The sequence below is a fragment of the Oncorhynchus keta genome, chromosome 28 (assembly GCF_023373465.1).
Source record: "Oncorhynchus keta strain PuntledgeMale-10-30-2019 chromosome 28, Oket_V2, whole genome shotgun sequence".
Lineage (NCBI taxonomy): Eukaryota > Metazoa > Chordata > Actinopteri > Salmoniformes > Salmonidae > Oncorhynchus > Oncorhynchus keta.
The window spans coordinates 49,703,191-49,724,795 of NC_068448.1; the positions used below are offsets into that span (position 1 = coordinate 49,703,191).

At 43.2% G+C, this 21,605-nt stretch overlaps 1 protein-coding gene across 3 annotated transcripts in view; it reads right to left on the reverse strand.

Annotated features, from left to right (window-relative positions):
- Window positions 1–3,978: 3,978 nt before the first annotated feature.
- LOC118361543 (phenylalanine--tRNA ligase, mitochondrial-like) overlaps window positions 3,979–21,605 on the reverse strand; it is a 118,814-nt gene continuing 101,187 nt past the window's right edge. For all 3 annotated transcript variants that reach the window (XM_035741556.1, XM_052483236.1, XM_035741557.1), the window contains one exon: window positions 3,979–4,949. In XM_035741556.1, the coding sequence (XP_035597449.1) occupies window positions 4,811–4,949 (139 nt within the window). In that variant the 3' untranslated portion in view covers window positions 3,979–4,810. The remainder of the gene's footprint in view (window positions 4,950–21,605) is intronic.

Consider the following 21,605-nt stretch of genomic DNA (forward strand, 5'->3'; position numbering starts at 1 on the left):
ACTAGAAGCACAAGCATTTCACTGCAGACGAGGTTCTGCTAAACACAATAACATCTGCTAAACACATGTATGTGACCAATAACATTTGATTTGATTTACTGATTTAAGTAACAACCTGATTTAAGTAAAGTCACTACCTGGTAAATAGCGGGCTTTAAAGTAAAGGGTTATTGAAATATCTATAAACAGTACTGTCCGCAGGATACCTACCACAGACTATTTACTATTTACCACCAATAAATCCACGATAATTGAGAATTTCAATAAGCATTTTTCTACGGCTGGCCATGCTTTCCACCTGGCTACCCAGTTCATCTGTCCTGCACTCCCCACAGCAACTCGCCCAAGCCTCCCCAATTTCTCCTTCACCCAAATCTAGAGAGCTGATGTTCTGAAAAAGCTGCAAAATCTGGACCCCTACAAATCAGCCGGGCTAGACAATCTGGACCCTCTCTTTCTAAAATTACCTGCCGAAATTGTTGCAACCCCTTTCACTTGCCTGTTCAACCTCTCTTTCATATCGTCTGAGATTCCCAAAGATTGGAAAGCTGCCGCATACACAAAAAGTGTATGTTTTGAGTAAAACAAGCCTATATTTTGGGTTCTGATGGAGTATGGCAGTTGAACTAAGTTCATGAGGCATTTATAATTTACATTCTTCAAGAATCAACAGGTATACATCATTCATTTGAAAGTATTTTTTTTTTTTACCAATCATAGATTGCCCCTTCATGGAATAACACAGTCCACTTTTTATTTTGGAATTCATGCAGGACATTCTTCAGATGACTTCCCGAAGTGGCAATTAAATGTACATGTCACAATATGTCGATAAGCTCCCCCATGAAATCCTGTCATCATAAACTACTGATTTCTGCCTTTACCCAGAGACGGTTACGCACCGCATTATATCTCAGTCTTTTCCCTGAAGAAAACGATAGATAGTTGTTTATTGTTTTGCCCATCCCCGCAAGCTAATTTCCACCAATTGATCTGGGCCCTTGTCAGTGGAGTTTGTCTGGGTCTGGGGCTGCTATTGATCTAGCCTGCACCACCACCATGCTCAGAGGAAACTAGCAATTGAAGACTATTTCCAAAATGCTCTATCCACTCATTTTTCACGTTTTTTCATCAGACATTTTTGCTTATGGGCACCTTCACGTGTTTCTAAAATGTTACTGTTATCAGAAAAGCAATTCAATATTAGGAAACTGTTCTTAATGTTTTCTAAAATCTGTGTATATCCACTGTTTAGCTGGAATGGAATGCTTGAATCCTGTATATTTTACTGTAACAGGCACAGACCATTATTCCTTCTCCACCAAACTTTACTATGCATTCGGGGAGGTAGCGTTCACCTTGGCATCCGCCAAACCCAGATTCGTCCGGACTGCCAGATGGTGAAATGTGATTCATCACTCCAGAGAACGCATTTCTGCTGCTCCAGATGCTTGGCATTGTGCATGATGATTTCAAGCTTGTGTGTAGCTGCTCGGCCATGGAAACCCATTTTATGAAGCTCCCGACGAACAGTTCTTGTGGTGACGTTGCTTCCAAAGGCAGTTTGGAACTTGGTGGTGAGTGTTGCAACCGAGGACAGATAATTTGTATGCGCTTCAGCACTTGGCAATCCCGTTCTGTTTACTTGTGTGGCCTACCACTTCGTACCTGAGCCATTGTTCCTTCTAGACGTTTCCACTTCACAATAACAGCACTTACAGTTGACCGGGGCAGCACTACTTGGGCAGAAATTTTAAGAACTGACTTGTTGGAAAGGTGGCATTCTATGACAGTGCCACGTTGAAAGGCACTGAGCTCTTCATTAAGGCCCTTCTACTGCAAATGTTTGTCTATGGAGATTGCATGGCTGTGTGCTCAATTTTATATACAACAGGTTTGGCTGAAAAAGCCGAATCCACTAATTTGAAGGGGTGTCCATATACTTCTGTATACAGTGCCTTATACGGAGACTTGATTACACACAGGTGGATTGTATTTATCATCATTAGTCATTTAGGTCAACATTGGATCATTCAGAGATCCTCACTGAACTTCTGGAGAGAGTTTGCTGCACTGAAAGTAAAGGGGCTGAATAATTTTGCACGCCCAATTTTTCAGTTTTTGATATGTTAAAAAAAGTTTGAAATATCCAATAAATGTCGTTCCACTTCATGATTGTGTCCCACTTGTTGTTGATTCTTCACAAAAAAATACAGTTTTATATCTTTATGTTTGAAGCCTGAACTGTGGCAAAAGGTCGCAAAGTTCAAGGGGACCGAATACTTTCGCAAGGCACTGTATATAGTGTGATTGTCTCACCTAGCTATCTTAAGATGAATGCACTTTCTGTAAGTTGCTTTGGATAAGAACATTGCAAAAATGACTGAAATGTCAAATTTACATGTTTTACATACAGATCACATATTACTGTATTGAATAATTGAACAACTTTACAAAAAATGTCGTTATTTGTTATATGTTATATTTGACAGTGTAAAACCTAGCAGTACTGCTTATTTCTATGAGAGTGAGGCGGATATAAAGAATTTAAGAAAACAACATGATTATTGTTTCTCTGAAATGAAACCATCGAGTGACATTTTAAACAAATACATATGTCATTGAACAACCCCATGCAATGATTAGATAGTGAAAAACACACCAATCTCTTTCATAATTTCTTTAAAACAAAATATAACCTGAAAATAGATATATAGCGTTTTGGAATGAAACATTGCAATTTAGCAAATTAGCAACTTTGCAACTACTTACTACATTTGTGCTACTTTGCAACTACTTAGCATGTTAGCTGACCCTTACCCTAATTCCTAATCCTAACCTTAACCCCCAACCTTAACCCCTAGCTGAGCTAATGTTAGCCACCTAGCTAAAGTTAGTCACAACAAAATGAAATTCGTAACATATCATACAAAGTGGATGATGGACATCCACAAATTAAACTACATACCATACGGAATGTTACATATCATACTAAATGGAGGGAGCCACTCATCACGTCGCAATTTAATTTTCTCTGTTCCTCTCCAGCCAATTCAAAAGAAAAGGAAACAGAAACATTGTCATAAAGAATGGGCCCTTTCTTTGACAGCTCTATTCTGTTGGGTCGGTTTGTCAATCTAGTCCTCTGTATACCCAACGGCAGCAGTGAAACAACAAGACAATCCCGAGGATTCTATTGACAAGAGATTGGAGCCAGGGGCTGATGAAGTGTTAATGTTTCTAATGACTTCTTAATGAAGAGGCTTACAGCACATCAAATAAATATGGGACACAGTCTCATCTGGTATTCACACAGGTTCGTCCAGTCGTAAATAGAATAGCGGGCGTAATAGACCGAGTGCAAATGCATAATCACTCTGTTAACAAGACTGATGAGGGCAGAGGTTGTTCCAAAAAACTTGATGCTCAATCTGCGGTATAACATCATTACTGCAACTCCTCAAATATATGTGTGTGCTCTGCTCAGAAAGAACGATCGCCAGGACTGTAACCAAACGTCACGGTTTATTTGAAATCACCTGTTACGCAAAAGGACATAAAGAACACTCTTTGTACTTTCACCCAGCACTGAGACAATAGTGGCTTTTATTCCAATGCTTCTCAGGTAGTGTACCAACACATCCCCTCCTCACTCCTAATAACACATCTTTTTTGAAAATATTACAAATACAAATGTCGATTGAATCATCAACAGGACTGTATTGTGTTCGTTCGCCGGTCTCTCTCGCCAGGCTGGTAAGAAGCCAATGGCATGAAACGCTTTCCGTGACGTCCATATTAAATCAAACACAGTCCACCTCTGGTGATGTGACACTGTGAATTGTGTTATTTAAGAGCATCAGCCACTTCACATGAAAGGTTCCTGGAGGCTTTAATGATAAGAGTTGCTTGGTACTGAGGAGGAGTAGAGCCTAGAGTGGATGTGTCGCTTTGTTCAGAAGAATCAGTGAATATAAATAATGTCACATAGCAGGCGCTTTTATTCAAAGAAATGTACAGTACAATGAGAGCATCCATTTTTATGATGTGATCAATGCAGGAATTGAACTACCTTGGCATTGCTTGAGCAGTGCTCTTACAAACTCTACCACTATCTAACAGTCACATTGAAGGACACTTTCAAGGAGGTCTAGTCGTTACCTATAGTCTCATACCACACCTCTCCTCAGGGACAGCCATCCGTTCCATGTATTTTAACTATTCCAGAGCTAGCACACCTGATTCAACTTGACAACTAATGATCAAGCCCTTGACTACTTGAATCAGGTGAGTTAGCTCAGGGCTACAGCAGGAAAATAGTCCTGCAGCAACAGGAAATATGAATTATTATGGTGATGATAATTTCTGGACATTTTCGTTAGGGGTTTATCCATTTTTCGTTGGGGCAAATCAAGTCTGACATTTTAAAGTGGAAATTAAAAACTTCAGAAAAGTTTTTAAACTTTGAATACACTACAAAATTCTCAACAACAAAAGGGTAATCAAATTAAGATCCTACGTCTGTAGGTACTACAACCACTTGCAATATTGTTGTACTACCAAGAGGAATGGTCCGTAGGATTCCCCTCGCGTCTCTATGAGAGCCGAGAACAGAGTCAGCCGAAGTCCGTCCGCTTGAAATGTGTAAGTCATGGTTATGTTCAGAAGGACACACAGTGACAAAATTATTGCAAAAGGGAAATTTGAGTTTGGGTAGTGCTTTTCCATCTTGCCAGGTTTTAAACCGATTTTTTTTTCCTGTTTACCGCCTACTGTGCATGACCCAGGGGAGGGTGCGGCGGAGGGGGTCTCAGTACCTCCCCTTCACGCCCAGTTCCTGCTCGGCGGTGTGCTCGATGGCGGCGTGGAGAACACGCACCTCCTCCTGGGTCAGGGTCCTCTCCATGTGGCGGTAGGTGATGCGGTAACAGTGGCTGTGCTTCTGCGTCCTGTGGGGAGAGAAGAAGAGAGACAGGGGTTAGGAGGACCGAGAGGGATCAAGAGAGGGTGCTGGTCACAATGGATTTAAAAAAAAGAAAAAGAAACGCCCCTTTATCAGGACACTGTCTTTCAAAGATAATTCGTAAAAATCCAAATAACTTCACAGATCTTCATTGTAAAGGGTTAAACACTGTTTCACATGCTTGTTCAATGAATCATAAACAATTAATGAACATGCACCTGTGGAACGGGTGTTAAGACCCTAACAGTTTACAGATGGTAGGTAATTAAGGTCACAGTTATGAAAATTTAGGACACTAAAGAAGCCTTTTTCTGACTCTGAAAAACACCAAAAGAAAGATGCCCAGGATCCCTGCTCATCTGTGTCAACGTGCCTTAGGTATGCTGCAAGGAGGTAAGGTATGAGGACTGCAGATGTGGGCTGGGAAATAAAAAGCAATGTCCATTCTGTGAGACGCCTAAGACTGCGCTACAAGGGAGACAGGACGGACAGCTGATCATCCTCACAGTGGCAGACCACGTGTAACAACACCTGCACAGAATCGGTACATCTGAACATCACACCTGTGGGAAAGGTACAGGATGGCAACAACAACTGCTCGAGTTACACCAGGAAAGCACAATCCCTCCATCAGTGCTCAGACTGTCCGTAACAGGCTGAGAGAGGCTGGACTGAGGGATTGTAGGCCTGTTGTAAGGTAGGTCCTCACCATACATCACCAGCAACAACGTCGCCTATGAGCACAAACCCACTGTCGCTAGACCAGACAGGAGTGGCAAAAAGTGCTTTTTACTGACAAGTCGCGTTTATGTCTCACCAGGGGTGATGGTCGGATTAGCATTTATCATCAAAGGAATGAGCGTTACACCGAGGCCTGTGCTCTGGAGTGGGATCAATTTGGAGGTGGAGGGTCCGTTATGGTCTGGGGCGGTGTGTCACAGCATCACCGGACTGAGCTTGTTGTCATTGCAGGCAATCTCAACGCTGGGCATGACAGGGAAGACATTCTCCTCCCTCATGTGGTACCCTTCTTGCAGGCTCATCCTGACATGACCCTCCAGCATGACAATGCCACCAGCCAAACTGCTCATTCTGTGTGTCCTGTCCTGTCCTGCAAGACAAGAATGTCAGTCTTCTGCCATGGCCAGCGAAGAGCCCGGATCTCAATCCCATTGAGCACGTCTGGGACCTGTTGGATCGGAGGGTGAGGGCTAGGGCCATTCCCCCCAGAAATATCCGGGAACTTGCAGGTGCCTTGGTGGAAGAGTGGGGTAACATCTCACAGCAAGAATGGGCAAATCTGGTGCAGTCCATGAGGAGGAGATGAACTGCAGTACTTAATGCAGCTGGTGGCCACACCAGATACTAACTGTTACTTTGATTTTGACCCCCCCTTTGTTCAGGGACACATTATTCCATTTCTGTTAGTCACATGTCTGTGGAACTTGTTCAGTTTATGTCTCAGTTGTTGAATCTTATTATGTTTATACAAATATTTACACACGTTAAGTTTGCTGAAAATAAACACAGTTGACAGTGAGAGGACGTTTATATTTTTGGAGACTAATGAACACAAACACAAGAGGTATGTTTGACCTCTCCAGTGAGATCCACATATGGGCAATCCCAATTAGATCAGACAATATTCATGTTGTCTACAATATTTGTCACATCCCTCCATTCCTAAGGGATATAGAAAGACATTAGGTGAGATATTAGAGCCTACAGTAGTCAAGATAATGGATTATGCATGCACACACCCGAATGCACGTGCCCACACACGCACACATAGACCCTGTCTCTCTAGGGGACAGTAATGAGGATCTTCAAAGTACAGCGAAGGATGAACATGAACAACGGTAGTATCCGCCACATAAAGCAGTTCGAAAGCTAAGCGTGGCCCTTTTGTCATCTCCATATTGCGGTGCTCATTGAAACAAACGGCTGAGATTTGTATTGTGCCACAAAGCACCTGGCTAAGACAAAATGTCTGAGAGAAGACTTCTGAAAGACAGAGCCTTGGGATTCCATAGCTCAAACCCCATGGGATCCCTGATAAAATCAAAGTCGGCTTCATACCAGCAGACTCCCACTGTCAGGGGGACACATCTGGTGTCTACTGTTGCAGAGATAATAATTCAAACAGAGACGTGGTGACAAAATATCACACAGTGGTTTTAGTTCCGCAAACACTGAGGCAGGCTGTGGCGACTGACATCAGAAAGTGTCAATTGTGTTCTGATAACTCCTAATTTCAAGCACATTCCTCACCGGTCCTATTTTCTGTATACACATCACAATATGGGGGTGCATTTAAAAAAACAGTACAGACGGCTGTAGCAAATTACTGGGAAAACAGAGGTGAACTGTTTTCCCTGACAATGCAGATATCCACTGGAAATGAGAAGCCGCAATTACGACGAGGCGGTGGCGACACTCTGGCCGAGTTTAGCCATGTTTTAATCAGGAAATCCTTTAGGGCCATAAACGGGAGCTCCGCTCTCGCCTTTCATTTCTCTCCAGCTCCGGTAGACAGGAGAATAGATTACATTTCTCCAGCTTTACAGTGTTCTATAATGGTGGCGGGGGCTGTGCCATAGGTGTCGGTTTCTTCCCTCCTCTTACTCTCTGAAAGGGCAAACTTGTTTTACAGAAAACCCCTCCTCGCAGGCTGCCGCGCTAAGAATAGCTGCAGCCCGAGAGAGTGTGATCTCTGGGTAACCTTGTCGGGAGGTGACTGACAGATGAGAAAATATAATTTAGAGCGCACGGCGCGGAAAGAGATAATTGGTTTGTTGGACCGTCATCCTCGTTAAAGAGAAAAAAAGAGAAGAAAATAAAAATCACACTCTCAGTTAGAGAGCTATTGTGCGCAGCTTCGTAAATACCAGCCCTGACAAATTTGTCACCACTGATTGCAAATGGGACATTGCATGGCGCTCACACGCAGCTATGTCTTTCTATACTTTTTGGGGACCAATCAAAATCCTATTTACCCTAACTCTTAACCCTAAACCTAACCTTAACTCCACCCCCCCCCCCACCACAGCCAAAACCAGCTAATGAGAATTTTTTTTTTGAGCTTGCATAATGTTCCTCTCCCTCCATCATTGACTTGACATGTCAATGTATGACAATACATACTGTAGACATGCCAATGATGAGCTAATGGAATTTGCTCCAAACCAGAACTGTGTATTAATGATAATAGAGTGCAGACCATAACTATCAACTGTACAGGAGGGGAGGGGACATTTTCTGAGGCGATTCCGACTTGATAATGGAGAAATGAATTATTCAACGTCCGAGCCCATCAAAAATAATCAATGATTGGCCATGACACCCCGCTAGAAATGGCATTTGTTGTCTCCATTGTCTCCATCCACAGCAGTTGGTTCATGCATAGCTTCCCTCGTTTCCCTCTCTCTCTCTCCCCACTCCTGTCTTAGCAAAAAGAGTATCTGACATTTCCGCAGAACGCACAGTTGTTCAATAATTCAGTGCGCAGAAGAAGAACAGTGATCCAAACGCAAAATACAATCACTATTCATTGTAGAAGTCTCCATTTTATTGCCCTGCAGAATTTGGTTTACATTCAGCCAGTCGGCTGTTGGTTATTCACACTGGCTTCTTCCAAAGGGAGAAAAACAGAGCTGTCCAGGAGCATAGAGGATTTGGCCTCCAAGGCCGGCAGGGCAGATGTGAGAACTATCTAACAAAGATTAGGGAATGTACAGTATGTTCAGAAAGAGTTATGTCGTGAAGCAACGCGAGCTTTGTTGTGGCGGGGACACTCGAGTCAGACAGCTGACAATGTCAAAACAAAATGTTCAATAAAATGTGTGGTCAAACAAATACAGTTCTCCTGACACACGCTGTGATTTTGTTGATTACATGTTGTGTACCTCTCCAGGCCACACTTTTCACGTGTGAGTAGACCTATTTTCAGTGAGTGAAGAGAGTATCCAGCAGACTGCTTCACAAACTGGATGTAATGTGGTTGTATTCATGACGTCATTACAACCTATTTGGTAAAGGGTTAGGACTTGTTGTGTATCTACAGTCACGAGTGATGGAGCAATGAGATCAGTGATGCTTAGGGGGATGTTTGGAGGAGTTGGGCTGGGAGAGGGGTCAGTGGCTGGCTGAGGGAAGAGAAGCTGAGAGGAGGAGAGAAGCCCAACACACAGGAAGCAGGAAGTCCACTCTAATTGGTCCCAGTCAGCTGAGAGAGAAGACTGCTTAGCCTGAGACACTTTCTCTCTCTCACCTCTCACTTTGTCTTTTATGCTCTCCAACACTGACTGACTGACACACACACACACACACACTGCTCCAACACAGACCCCGGTGTCAGGATAAAGTGACTATGGAGGCAGTTGAAATTGGCGAGGGGGATACATTTTTGGGGGTTCTTGCATTGGAATTATATTGAACTCTGCTTATATAATCACGCTATACCAATATAAACAAAGATCAAATACCGAGACTCCAAGATCATTGAGGGCTTTTAAAATCTGTAGCTTTTCTCTGCTGCGCTGTATTAGCATAATGGACAGCGCGCTACAGCTAGGCGGTTTTGGTAATGAATATAGGCTACAAACAGCCTATGTGAATCTAGCCGTACACACAACTGTTTTACCAAAATAATGCAAATCAAATGCTGAATGTAGTAACCTAGTTATTCGTGCATGCAAACAAAAATACCGAATAGCAGTTTGGCTTAGAAAACCAGCACAACTGAATGCGAATAAACGCAACAGAACAAAACAGCGGTACCAAGTAGCAGGCCTAGGGTTCTTTCATTGGAATTATATTGAATTCTGCTTATATCCGGTTATACCATAATAAACACAAATGTTTAAAAAAATGCTTTTGACCAAGAATTTACAGGATCAACGGGACAAAATCTCACTGCGCTCCATCAGCACCATGGACAGAAGCCTGCATACTAAAGCCAGATTTTGATCAAAACTAACCAGCTAGATAGCGGTGGTGCATCAGTGCCACTGGCACTGCACTGTGCCCAAATTGCTTCAAAATTGCTGTCGCACCTCAGCTTCTTGACACACTCAAAAGCACCACATTGACTCCAGTGTAAAGATCCGTTGCTTTTGCCTGGAGTAATTTGTTTGGAGGATCGAGAAGACTGACGATTCTGTACATTTAAAAATATATATTTCACCTTTATTTAACCAGGTAGGCTAGTTGAGAACAAGTTCTCATTTACAACTGCGACCTGGCCAAGATAAAGCAATGAGACAGAAACAACACAGAGTTACACATGGAATAAACAAGAGTACAGTCAACAACACAACACAAACAGTCTATAGTCTATATACAGTGTGTGCAAATGGCATGAGGTGGTAAGGCAATAAATAGGCCATAGTAGCAAAGTAATTACAATTTAGCAGATTAACACTGGAGTGATAGATGAGCAGATTATGATGAGCAGATGATGGTGTGTAAGTAGTGATACTGGTGTGCAAAAGAGCAGCAAAGTAAATAAAAACAATATGGAGATGAGGTAGGTAGATTGGGTGGGCTATTTACAGATGGACTATGTACAGCTGCAAGCGATCGGTTAGCTGCTCAGATAGCTGATGTTTAAAGTTAGTGAGGGAAATGTAAGTCTCCAGCTTCAGCGATTTTTGCAATTTGTTCCAGTCACTGGCAGCAGAGAACTGGAAGGAAAGGCAGCCAAAGGAGGTGTTGGCTTTGGGGATGACCAGTGAGATATACCTGCTGGAGCGCGTGCTACGGGTGGGTGTTTTTATTGTGACCAGTGAGTTGAGATAAGGCGGAGCTTTGCCAAATTTTATACAAGGCTCTAAAACTGAGGGAGCAAAAGCATAGCCTTATAGATGGCGACGAATATAGCCTATAGGGAGGGGAAATGGGGTATATCTAGTCAGTTGGACAACTGAATGCCTTCAACTGAAATGTGTTTTCCGCATTTAACCCAACCCCTCTGAGTCAGAGAGGGGCGGGGGCCTACCTTAATCGACATCCACATCTTCAGCACCCGGGAACAGTAGGTTAACTACCTTGCTCAAGGGCAGAACGACAGATTTGTACCTTGTCAGCTCTGGGATTCGATCCAGCAACCTTTCGGTTACTGGTCCAACGCTCTATCCACTAGGTGGTAAGTGAATTGGCATTGTGGTGCTTGTACAACAACCACTCCCTCAACATCAGAAAAACAAGAAGCAGAGGACTTCAAGAAGCAGATGCAACATGCCCCGATCCACATCAACAGAACTGCAGTAGAGTCAGCTGTTTTTAGTTCCTCGGCATCCACGTCACCGAGGACTTGACATGGACCAACTTGTCAAGAGAGTGCAACAGCACCTCTGCATCCTAAGGCGGCTGACGAAATTCGGCATGCCACCCAGGGTCCTCAGACTCCTTAACACGAACTGGACTGACCACATGCTCTGATTCTCTGCACCTTAACACACATGCAGTCACTCACGCACGCACGCACGCACACACCCACACAGACATACAAACATTCACACACACATTCCAACTGCTGCTACCAGACTCTTATTATGATCGCTAAATACTGCACAATAGAAACACTACAAAACACACGTAAATATTGGACTGTAAATTGTATTACAGTCCAATATATTATACTTACTCTAAAAAGTATATTATAATGAGCCATTCACTTTGTTTGTATTCTTATATTTTATTATTTCTTATTGTTGTTGCATTGTCGAGAAGGAACCTGCAGGTAAGCATTTTGTTGGATGGTGTACACCATGTGTAATCCCATACAAAGGACTAATACAAATAAAACTTGAAAACACACACACACACACACACACACACACACACACACACACACACACACACACACACACACACACACACACACACACACACACACACACACACACACACACACACACACACACACACACACACACACACACTTCTTATACACTGGGAGTCCATATTACAGTGGGGAGAACAAGTATTTGATACACTGCCAATTTTGCAGGTTTTCCTACTTACAAAGCATGTAGAGGTCTGTACATTTTTATCATAGGTACACTTCAACTGTGAGCGACGGAATCTAAAACATAAATCCAGAAAATCAAATATACTGTTCAGCTATTCAAATTGAGAGCACAGACCAGTTGTTTTCCCACCTCCAAACAATTTGTATTTGTTTTAATGTGATTGCAAGTCAACTCATACTAAACATCCTATATTTTCAAGTAATTCATCTAGTCAGGATGGACGTTATCTTAGCATGGCACCAATGTAATTGAGAAATAATGTGAGTAATTGTAGTCCACAGGAATCTGAACATCCTCTGCATTTGCATACATTTCCATGAATGAATTTGTCATTTCAGTTAGTATTTTTTTCTTAAAGCGTTCTTTTCTTTTCTCTTCTCTCCTTGATACTTATGTAGCTGGAGGGATACATCTAAGCCATCCTACATTTACCTGTCACAAGACTTAGAAAAAGCATTGCTTTTCATGTGGTGCTTGTTGCTTCAGGCCAGGGGATGGGCCAGGGGATTGGCAGCGAAAAGATGAGTGTAGCGTTTCATTCATGAGAGGGAAACGGAGGAAGGCTGCTTGCTGGGACAACCGTGCGTGCCACGACCTGGACGTCAGATGGGGGGATGACAAAAGTAGTTGAGTGCCATCTGCATAGCAATGACAGGAGAGACCATGAGAGGATATGACGGAGCCGAGTGACTTGGAGGATAGAGAAAAGAGGAGAGGGCCTAGAACCGAGCCCTTGGAGACACCAGCAGTAAGAGCATGTGTTGCGGATGTAACAGTATACTTTTAAACCGTCCCCTCGCCCATACCCGGGCGTGAACCAGGGACCCTCTGCACACATCAACAACAGTCACCCACGAAGCATCGTTACCCATCGCTCCACAAGAGCCGTGGCCCTTGCAGAGCAAGGGGAACTACTACTTCAAGGTCTCAGAGCAAGTGACGTAACCGATTGAAACGCTATTTAGCGCGCACCGCTAACTAAGCTAGCCGTTTCACATCCGTTAACACTGACACAGCTCCTCTCCAAGCCACCTGGTAGGAGCGACCTGCCAGGTAAGATGCAATCCAGGAGTGTGCAGCGCCTGAGACGCCCAGCCCTGAGAGGTTGGAGAGGAGGATCTGATGGTTCACGGTGTCAAAGTAAGCTTTGGCAGAGACGGAGAGCCTCCGCAACACAGAGGACAGCAGTCTCAGTTGAGGGACCCTTCCTGAAGCCTGACTGTTTAGGGTCAAGAAGATCGTTCTGAGAGAGTCAGAGACAGAGACAGCACACTAAGGTGGTCAGAGACAGCACACTGAAGTGTTTTGGAAAGAAAAGAAAGAAGGCATACCGGTCTGTAGTTATTGACATCAGAGGGGTAGAGTGTTGGCTTCTTGAGGAGGGGAGCGACTCTGGCCATCTTGAAGTCAGAGGGGACACAGCTAGTGGTCAGGGTTGAGTTGATGAGAGAAGTGAGGAATGGGAGAAGCTCCCCAGAGATAGTCTGGAGAAGTGAAGAGGGGATGAGGTCAAGTGGACAGGTTGCAGATTTTCATCTGGCGAGAGAGGGGAGAAAGAGGTCAAGGCATAGGGTAGTTCTGTGCAAGTGGGACCAGTGAACTCAGTAGACAGTGAATGAGGAGCAGATGTCATCAACCATTTTTTCAAAGTGGTTGACAAAGTTGTCCATAGAGAGGGAGGAGGTGGAGGGAGAAGGTGGAAAATAGTTTCCCAGGGTTGGAGGCAGAGGCTTGGAATTTCGAGTGATATAAAGTGGCTTCAGCAGCGGATACAGAAAAAGAGAAGGCAGAGAGTGGAAGGATGATAGGTCCTCCGGAAGTTTAGTTTTTCTCCATTTTCACTCAACTGCCGGCAGCCACAGAGCAGGAGGGGAGGGTCAAGCCGGCTGGGAGGAGAGGGGACAGTGGGAATCAAAGGAGGCAGAAAGGGAGGAAAATTTATCAGAAGGGAGAAATTATAGGATAGATGGGGAGAGAGTAGTGAGAGAGAAAGAGTGAAGATTGCGACGGTGCATGACCATCTGGGTAGGGGCTGAGTGGGTAGGGTTTGAGAAGAGAAAAGTCGTGATCAGAGACCTGGAGGGGGTTGCAGTGGGATTAGTAGGCAAACAGCCTCCAGTAAAGATGAGGTCAAGCCTGCCTTGTGAGTGGGAGGGGGCTGGGTAAGGGTGAGGTCAAAAGAGGAAAGAAGGGGAAAGAAAGGCGTAAATAATCAAAGTCCGGTGTCGGGAGGTTGAAGTCGCCCAGTATGATGAGTGGTGAGCCATCGTTGGGAAATAATCTTATTAAGGTGTCAAGCTCATTAAGGAACTTTTCAAGGGCACCTGGTGGGCCCATAGGCGACAATGTTAAGCTTGAGTGGACAACTGACGGTGACAGCATAGAATTCAAATGAGAAGAAGTACCATTTAGGAGAAATGAGTATCCCTGTGCCACCACCGTGACGGACAGATGCTCTCGGACTATGAGAGAGCAGCTGGAGTAGCAGTGTTCTCTGTGGTAATCCATACTATGAATGTGCATTGTTGCTATCAGTCTTGCCTTACCTGCATGCCTTTCAAATCGACAATAAAAAAGATTTTGTTAAGCCTTGATGTGTCATATTGTAAATTAAGGTAGGAGGTTTCATCAGAAAATCACCAAGCCTTGACTGAAAAAGTGTTGGAACACTGAATCTCATTTAGACATGAACCAGGCGGAACCACCTGGTGCACCAGTCACTCACATTCCCTGTTAAATTCAACAGTATCTCTCCCCTATCTGCACTCATGCCCCAGATCTCCAAGACAATGAGTGAAAGTTACACATCCCACATGTCAAATTAATGTGCCTAATTAGAGATAGATAAATAAATAAAGAATGAAAGAGGGAGAGTGAAGCGAGAAAGAAAAAGAGGGAGAGCAACAGAGAAAAAAAGAGAGGGAGAAAGCGAAAGAGAGAGAGAAAGAGATCCTCTCACTATGAGAAGAAGAAACTTTTCAAAGGCCCCAAATTCAAATTCAAGCTCAGAAGTCTCCCGGTGGAACAGGAGCGATTTGAATTATTAAGATCTCTGTCACAAATGAGGGGGAAACACATTTTGGTGGTGGGCCCATATAAAGAAGGGGTCCCGTAGCGCCAGGCATGCAAGAGGCTGTATGATTATGATCAACGTTCCATAAATGCATCACTGATTGGAACAGAGGGGTAGTGGATTGACGTCAAAGCGAGCTTAACACTGACAAGGTCTCCGTAGAGGGATACACAATTGAAGATGTTGATGTATTTTCATAAACATGTTTACCTACTCAGCTGATGTACAGTGCCTTCAGAAAGCATTCATACCCCTGGACTTATTCTGCATTTTGTTGTTACAGCCTGCATTCAAAATTAATTCAATATATACTTTTTAAAATTATATTTATATTCACACTCCCTATGACACACTGAAAAAACATGTTTTTAGAGATTTCAGCAAATGTATTGAAAATTCTATACAGAAACATCTAATTTACATAAGTATTCACAGCATTGAGCCAATTCATTTTAGAATCACATTTGGCAGTTTTTACAGCTGTGATTCTTTCTGGGTAGTCTCTAAGAGCTTTGCACACCTGAATTGTACAATATATTAAAGAGGCAATAACACTGGCCTTCTTTAGACTAGTTGAGTATCTGGTTAGAGCCAGTTTGCTCTGTTCTCAGAACAAGAATAGACTGACAAGTTTCAGAAGAAAATGATTTGTTTCTGACCATTTTGATCTTGTAATTGAACCCACAAATGCTGATGCTCCAGATATTCAACTAGTCGAGAGGCCAGTTTTATTGCTTCTTTAAATCAGGACAACCATTTTCAGCTGTGCTAACATAATTGCAAAAGAGTTTTCTAATAATCAATTAGCCTTTTAAAATGATAAACTTGGATTAGCTAACACAACATGCCATTGGAACACAGGAGTGATGGTGGCTGATAATGGGCCTCTGTACGCCTATGTAGATATTCCATAAAAAAACTGTTGTTTCCAGCTACAATAGTCATTTACAACATTAACAATGTCTACACTGTATTTCTGATTAATTTGATGTTATTTTAAATGAACAGAAAATGTGCTTTTCTTTCAAAAACAAGGACATTTCTAAGTGACCCCAAACTTTTGAACGGTAGTGTATATTTTTTAAATTCTTCTTGTTGATCATAGCTAGACAGCCATTTTCAAGTCAAAACTGTAACTAGGCCACTCAGGAACATTCAATGTCACATCAGTTAGTAATTCAATTGTATATTTGCCCTTGTGTTTTAGGTTATTGTCCTGCTGAAAGGTGAATTTGTCTCCCAGTGTCCCTTGGAAAGCAGACTGAACCAGGTTTAGCTCTATTCCATTAATTTTTATTTAAAAAACTCCCTTGCCGATGACAAGCATACCATTACATGATGTTTGAAAATATGAAGAGCGGTACTCAGTGGGGTGTTGTGTTGGATTTGCCCCAAACGTAATGTTTTGTATTCAGGAAATAAAGTTAATTTCTTTGCAACATTTTTACAGTTTATTTTAGTGCATTATTGCAAACAGGATGCATGTTCTGCACTGAGCGGTTTCCTTCCTCTCCGGCAACTGAGTTAGGAAGGGCGTCTGAATCTTTGTAGTGACTGGGTGTATTGATACACCACCCAAAGTATAATTAATAACGTCGCCATGCTCAAAGGGATATGCAATGCCTGCTTTGTTAATTCTTTTTTACCCATCTACCAATACCCATCTGCCCTTTTATGGTGTCCCCCAGGGCTCTGTTCTAGGCCCTCTCCTATTCTCGCTATACACCAAGTCACTTGGCTCTGTCATAACCTCACATGGTCTCTCCTATCATTGCTATGCAGACGACACACAATTAATCTTCTCCTTTCCTCCTTCTGATGACCAGGTGGTGAATCGCATCTCTGCATGTCTGGCAGACATATCAGTGTGGATGACGGATCACCACCTCAAGCTGAACCTCGGCAAGACGGAGCTGCTCTTCCTCCCGGGAAGGACTGCCCGTTCCATGATCTCGCCATCACGGTTGACAACTCCATTGTGTCCTCCTCCCAGAGCGCTAAGAACCTTGGCGTGATCCTGGACAACACCCTGTCGTTCTCAACTAACATCAAGGCGGTGGCCCGTTCCTGTAGGTTCATGCTCTACAACATCCGCAGAGTACGACCCTGCCTCACACAGGAAGCGGCGCAGGTCCTAATCCAGGCACTTGTCATCTCCCGTCTGGATTACTGCAACTCGCTGTTGGCTGGGCTCCCTGCCTGTGCCATTAAACCCCTACAACTCATCCAGAACGCCGCAGCGTCTGGTGTTCAACCTTCCCAAGTTCTCTCACGTCACCCCGCTCCTCCGCTCTCTCCACTGGCTTCCAGTTGAAGCTCGCATCCGCTACAAGACCATGGTGCTTGCCTACGGAGCTGTGAGGGGAACGGCACCTCAGTACCTCCAGGCTCTGATCAGGCCCTACACCCAAACAAGGGCACTGTGTTCATCCACCTCTGGCCTGCTCGCCTCCCTACCACTGAGGAAGTACAGTTCCCGCTCAGCCCAGTCAAAACTGTTCGCTGCTCTGGCTCCCCAATGGTGGAACACACTCCCTCACGACGCCAGGACAGCAGAGTCAATCACCACCTTCCGGAGACACCTGAAACCCCACCTCTTTAAGGAATACCTAGGATAGGATAAAGTAATCCTTCTCACCCCCCTTAAAAGATTTAGATGCACTATTGTAAAGTGGCTGTTCCACTGGATGTCATAAGGTGAATGCACCAATTTGTAAGTCGCTCTGGATAAGAGCGTCTGCTAAATGACTTAAATGTAATGTAATGTAAATGTAATGAGGCATTTTGAAAACCTCCCTGGTCTTTGAATCTGTGTTTGAAATTCACTGCTCGACTGAGGGACCTTTCAGATATTTGTATATGTGGGGTACAGAGACGAGGTAGTCATTCAAAAATCATGTTAAATAAACACTATTGCAACACAGTGTGAGTTAATACAACTTATGTGACTTGTTAAGCACATTTTTATTCGTGGACTTATTTAGGGTTGCCACAACAAAGTGGTTGAATACTTATTGACTCAAGACATTTCAGCTTTTAATTTTTTATGAATTTGTAAAAAATTCTAAAAACGTAATTCCACATTGACATTATGGGGTATTGTGTGTAAGCCAGTGACACAACATGTTAAATTCAGACTGTAAAACACAACAAATTGGGGAAAGATTCCACAGGTGTGAATATTTTCTGAAGGCACTGTATGTATGTGTGTGCGTGTCCCAATAGAATCGGAACACACACATTTCAGGTCTGCTGTGCGCAAACTTGAACATTGTGAAAATTCTGTGCAACTTCTAGCGTACATTTGTTACAGTTTTAAGAGTGGTCATGTAGGATACAGTGGCTTTTTGATCATAACGTAGGCCTACCAGAGTGGCCTACCATGAAAAACAAGAAAATGCATCCCATAACATTTTAACATGGAAACAGATGTTTTATCATTCAGTCTACAGTAGCAGCCAATGTGTGGTGTTCAATGTAGGCCTACATTCCAGGAGACCTTTGGAAAAAAAAACATGCAGGGCTCAACATTAACCTGTTTATTCACTTGTCCTTCAGACAAGGAGGTAACTGAAAATGTTGTGCTGTTTGATGTAAGAAACCACTTTACAAAATGCATTATTATTCCCATACCATTATTACAGATAATCAGACAAATTATGCTACCCTCTTGCCTATTGGCTACTTAGCTTATTCAAGCCTGTCTCAAAATACAACACTGCCCATTTAAGACAAAAAAAGGTCCCTACCTGACTTCCTATTCAATGCTATCTAGAAACGTATATTCCCCAACTGCTGACTACAAATGATCTATAACTGGGCTAATAACTCACTAACTAGCAAAGGATATGAACAAAATGTGCACACATGGCTGGCTACATGCAGCTCTTGCTTTGATCTCAAAACAAGCACTTCTCCTCACGACCGCTCATACTGTGAAATATTCCTCTATATAAAAAAATTGGCCAAAACGCTAATAATTACAACAGATACACTTTCCTCCTCATTCATTACTTCTGCAGCGCTTGGTGGAAATAGGAAGAATGCCCATTTTATGGCTTATAAAAGTGTTGAATAGTGCTGAGTAAGAACTTACACATGAACTCACTCATAAAAACAGAAGCTCTTTGCTATATTCGTTGACAGTCTCTCTCTAGTCATGGTTTTAAACATTTTGAAATCTCACAGTATCAACTTTGCTGTAGCTTTCTTTCATGCCTGCTACGTTACTGCAGACACGGTCATCTGAGCCATGCGATTGGCCAGCGGTAAGTGCACTTGATTTGCTCTCTGGGCCCACAGGGAAGGCAGGGTTTGTACCTTAAACATTAAACTGTTAAAATGGCAACAGTTAGCTAACCTGGCATGCAAGGCAGCTGAATCAGGTGCCTTGTACCTAAAAAAAATAAAAATAGGAAGGCTTTATCATTGTTTTTTTTACAGAAAGGTTTGACGATCAACTAGGAATGCCTTGGAGATCGACCAGTTGGTGACCACTGCTCTAGAAAATGGCATATAGTTCAATCTTGTGGGTGAATATTTCTGTGCAGCAGTCCTGGGCTCCTGCATGGCTTAGAGGGAACATTGCTGTGACCCACTAGAATCACATGACACCATTGTGATGATGACATTTCTTTGAAATAATGACCAGATAAAGACCTAACGATGTAAACACTGTTTTAATGACAAAGTACTAGAATTCTAGTGCTGTCAGCAATCACATGTATTCCGTCTCATGTGTTTGGTTATGTGGGGGAGGGAGGATTAGGCCGTTTTATTTATTTCACCGGTTCCTCCAGTGATCAAAAGTTGGAAAGAGAGCAGTCACCAACGTTACAACGTAGTGTACAAACTACGGGAGGAAAGTTCAGATGCTTATAAAAGGATCTTAAATTCATTGTTCTTTCTTTTATTTGTTCCTAACTAATAACAGAAACCATGGTCTCCCTCTCCACCTCTCTCTCCCTCTCTCTCTTTCCCTCCCTCTCTTCCTCTCATAAAATACCTGGTAATGATTGTAAATGTTTCAGAATTTCTCAGACATTTCTTCATTACTGTAACTCAACTAAAGTCTTTTGCATATTGCTATTTATCTTATGGAGTCTAAACATTTCAGAAGGCTAATTGCTTAGTCTTATTACAAGTCGCATGTGAGGTATTTATAATATCATATATACTGTATATACTTGTCAAATATTACTGCCTACCACACACACATCCACTATTTACCCACACTCAGGTGGCTATGGCTTGTTTCATGGGGTCTGGTCTTGGCCTGGATCTCCAGAGTTCCCATCTTGACTTCATCTCTGGTTGGCCTTGAGGAAACTAGCAAACGATTCAGACTGCTAGCCTATAGCTAGCTACTGCTATGACAGCCATGTGACGGTAGCTAGAGTAATAAAGCATGTCTACTTTTCTCACCACAGTGACCAAGAACAGACTGAAACGTTGTGTGCCAAGGTTTACCAGACATGAAGATGTTAACTACCTTTAAGATGCCATCGGTACATGGGGCACTGCTCCGGCACTGTAAATAACTCGTGGCTTGGGTTCGCCGTGGGAGGAGGCCTCCACTGCAGGGATTTTTTCTCTCGATATATGCCTTGACGACCTGAACCTCCGGTGGGGCCTGGAGACCCCGGCTCGGAATATATGAGTAATAAATACTCCCTCCCCTAGAAGCGAGGCCCTGGCCAGTGAGATATTGAGGGTTTGGGATAAATCCCGCATGGGCAGCTGGACGGAGCGGCGAGCCTGAGCTCAGTAATAACGTGGCCCTTACTGTCGTCATCATGACAGGCTCCCAAGAAAACGCTTAGGGGGAGAGCGACAGCTGAGATGAATCACTCCATGTTGTACATTACAGCATGGCAGGTGGATTGGGCATTGCTTCTGAGTGTGTTTGCAGCCAGAGTGTGAGTGTGTGAGTAGGTCAGTGAGGGGTTACAAGACATTACGCTTCTCTCTCCATCTGATTGAATTCCCCTGCTCGAGACCGAGACACATTACGGTGGGAGGAAAATGATGTGAGCAGGCTACACAGACCTAGCCTAAACCCACAAAGGCCCTCTGCTGTACTCTGCATCCACTCCCTTCTCCTTACCTAGACTACAGGGTTCAGTTCTATCAAACTAGATAACTAACTATGCATTGATCATACATGCTGCTGAAGAAAAGCCATCTGCTTTATTGGAATGCTTATGAAAGAATATAGTTGGAGCACTTATCTAGACATCTCTTCTTTAACCATTAGCAATGATAAATCGGCACTCACATACAACAAGTAATAGCCAATGCAAATTATTATTATTATATCCATTACCGATTTAACTGTCCGTAATTGCCACACTGTCGCTTGTTTTGTCAGCTCTGTTGTCTTCAGTTTGCCAAGGATTCTAGATGAACTTCTCATTGGTTCCTTTATTCACAGATCTAAAACCACATTAATGATAATCAGATTGGAGGGAAACTGATACTTCTGTTCATTGTCCAGTCTTTTTTCTTCTTTCCATAGCCATTTTTTTTCTTGCAT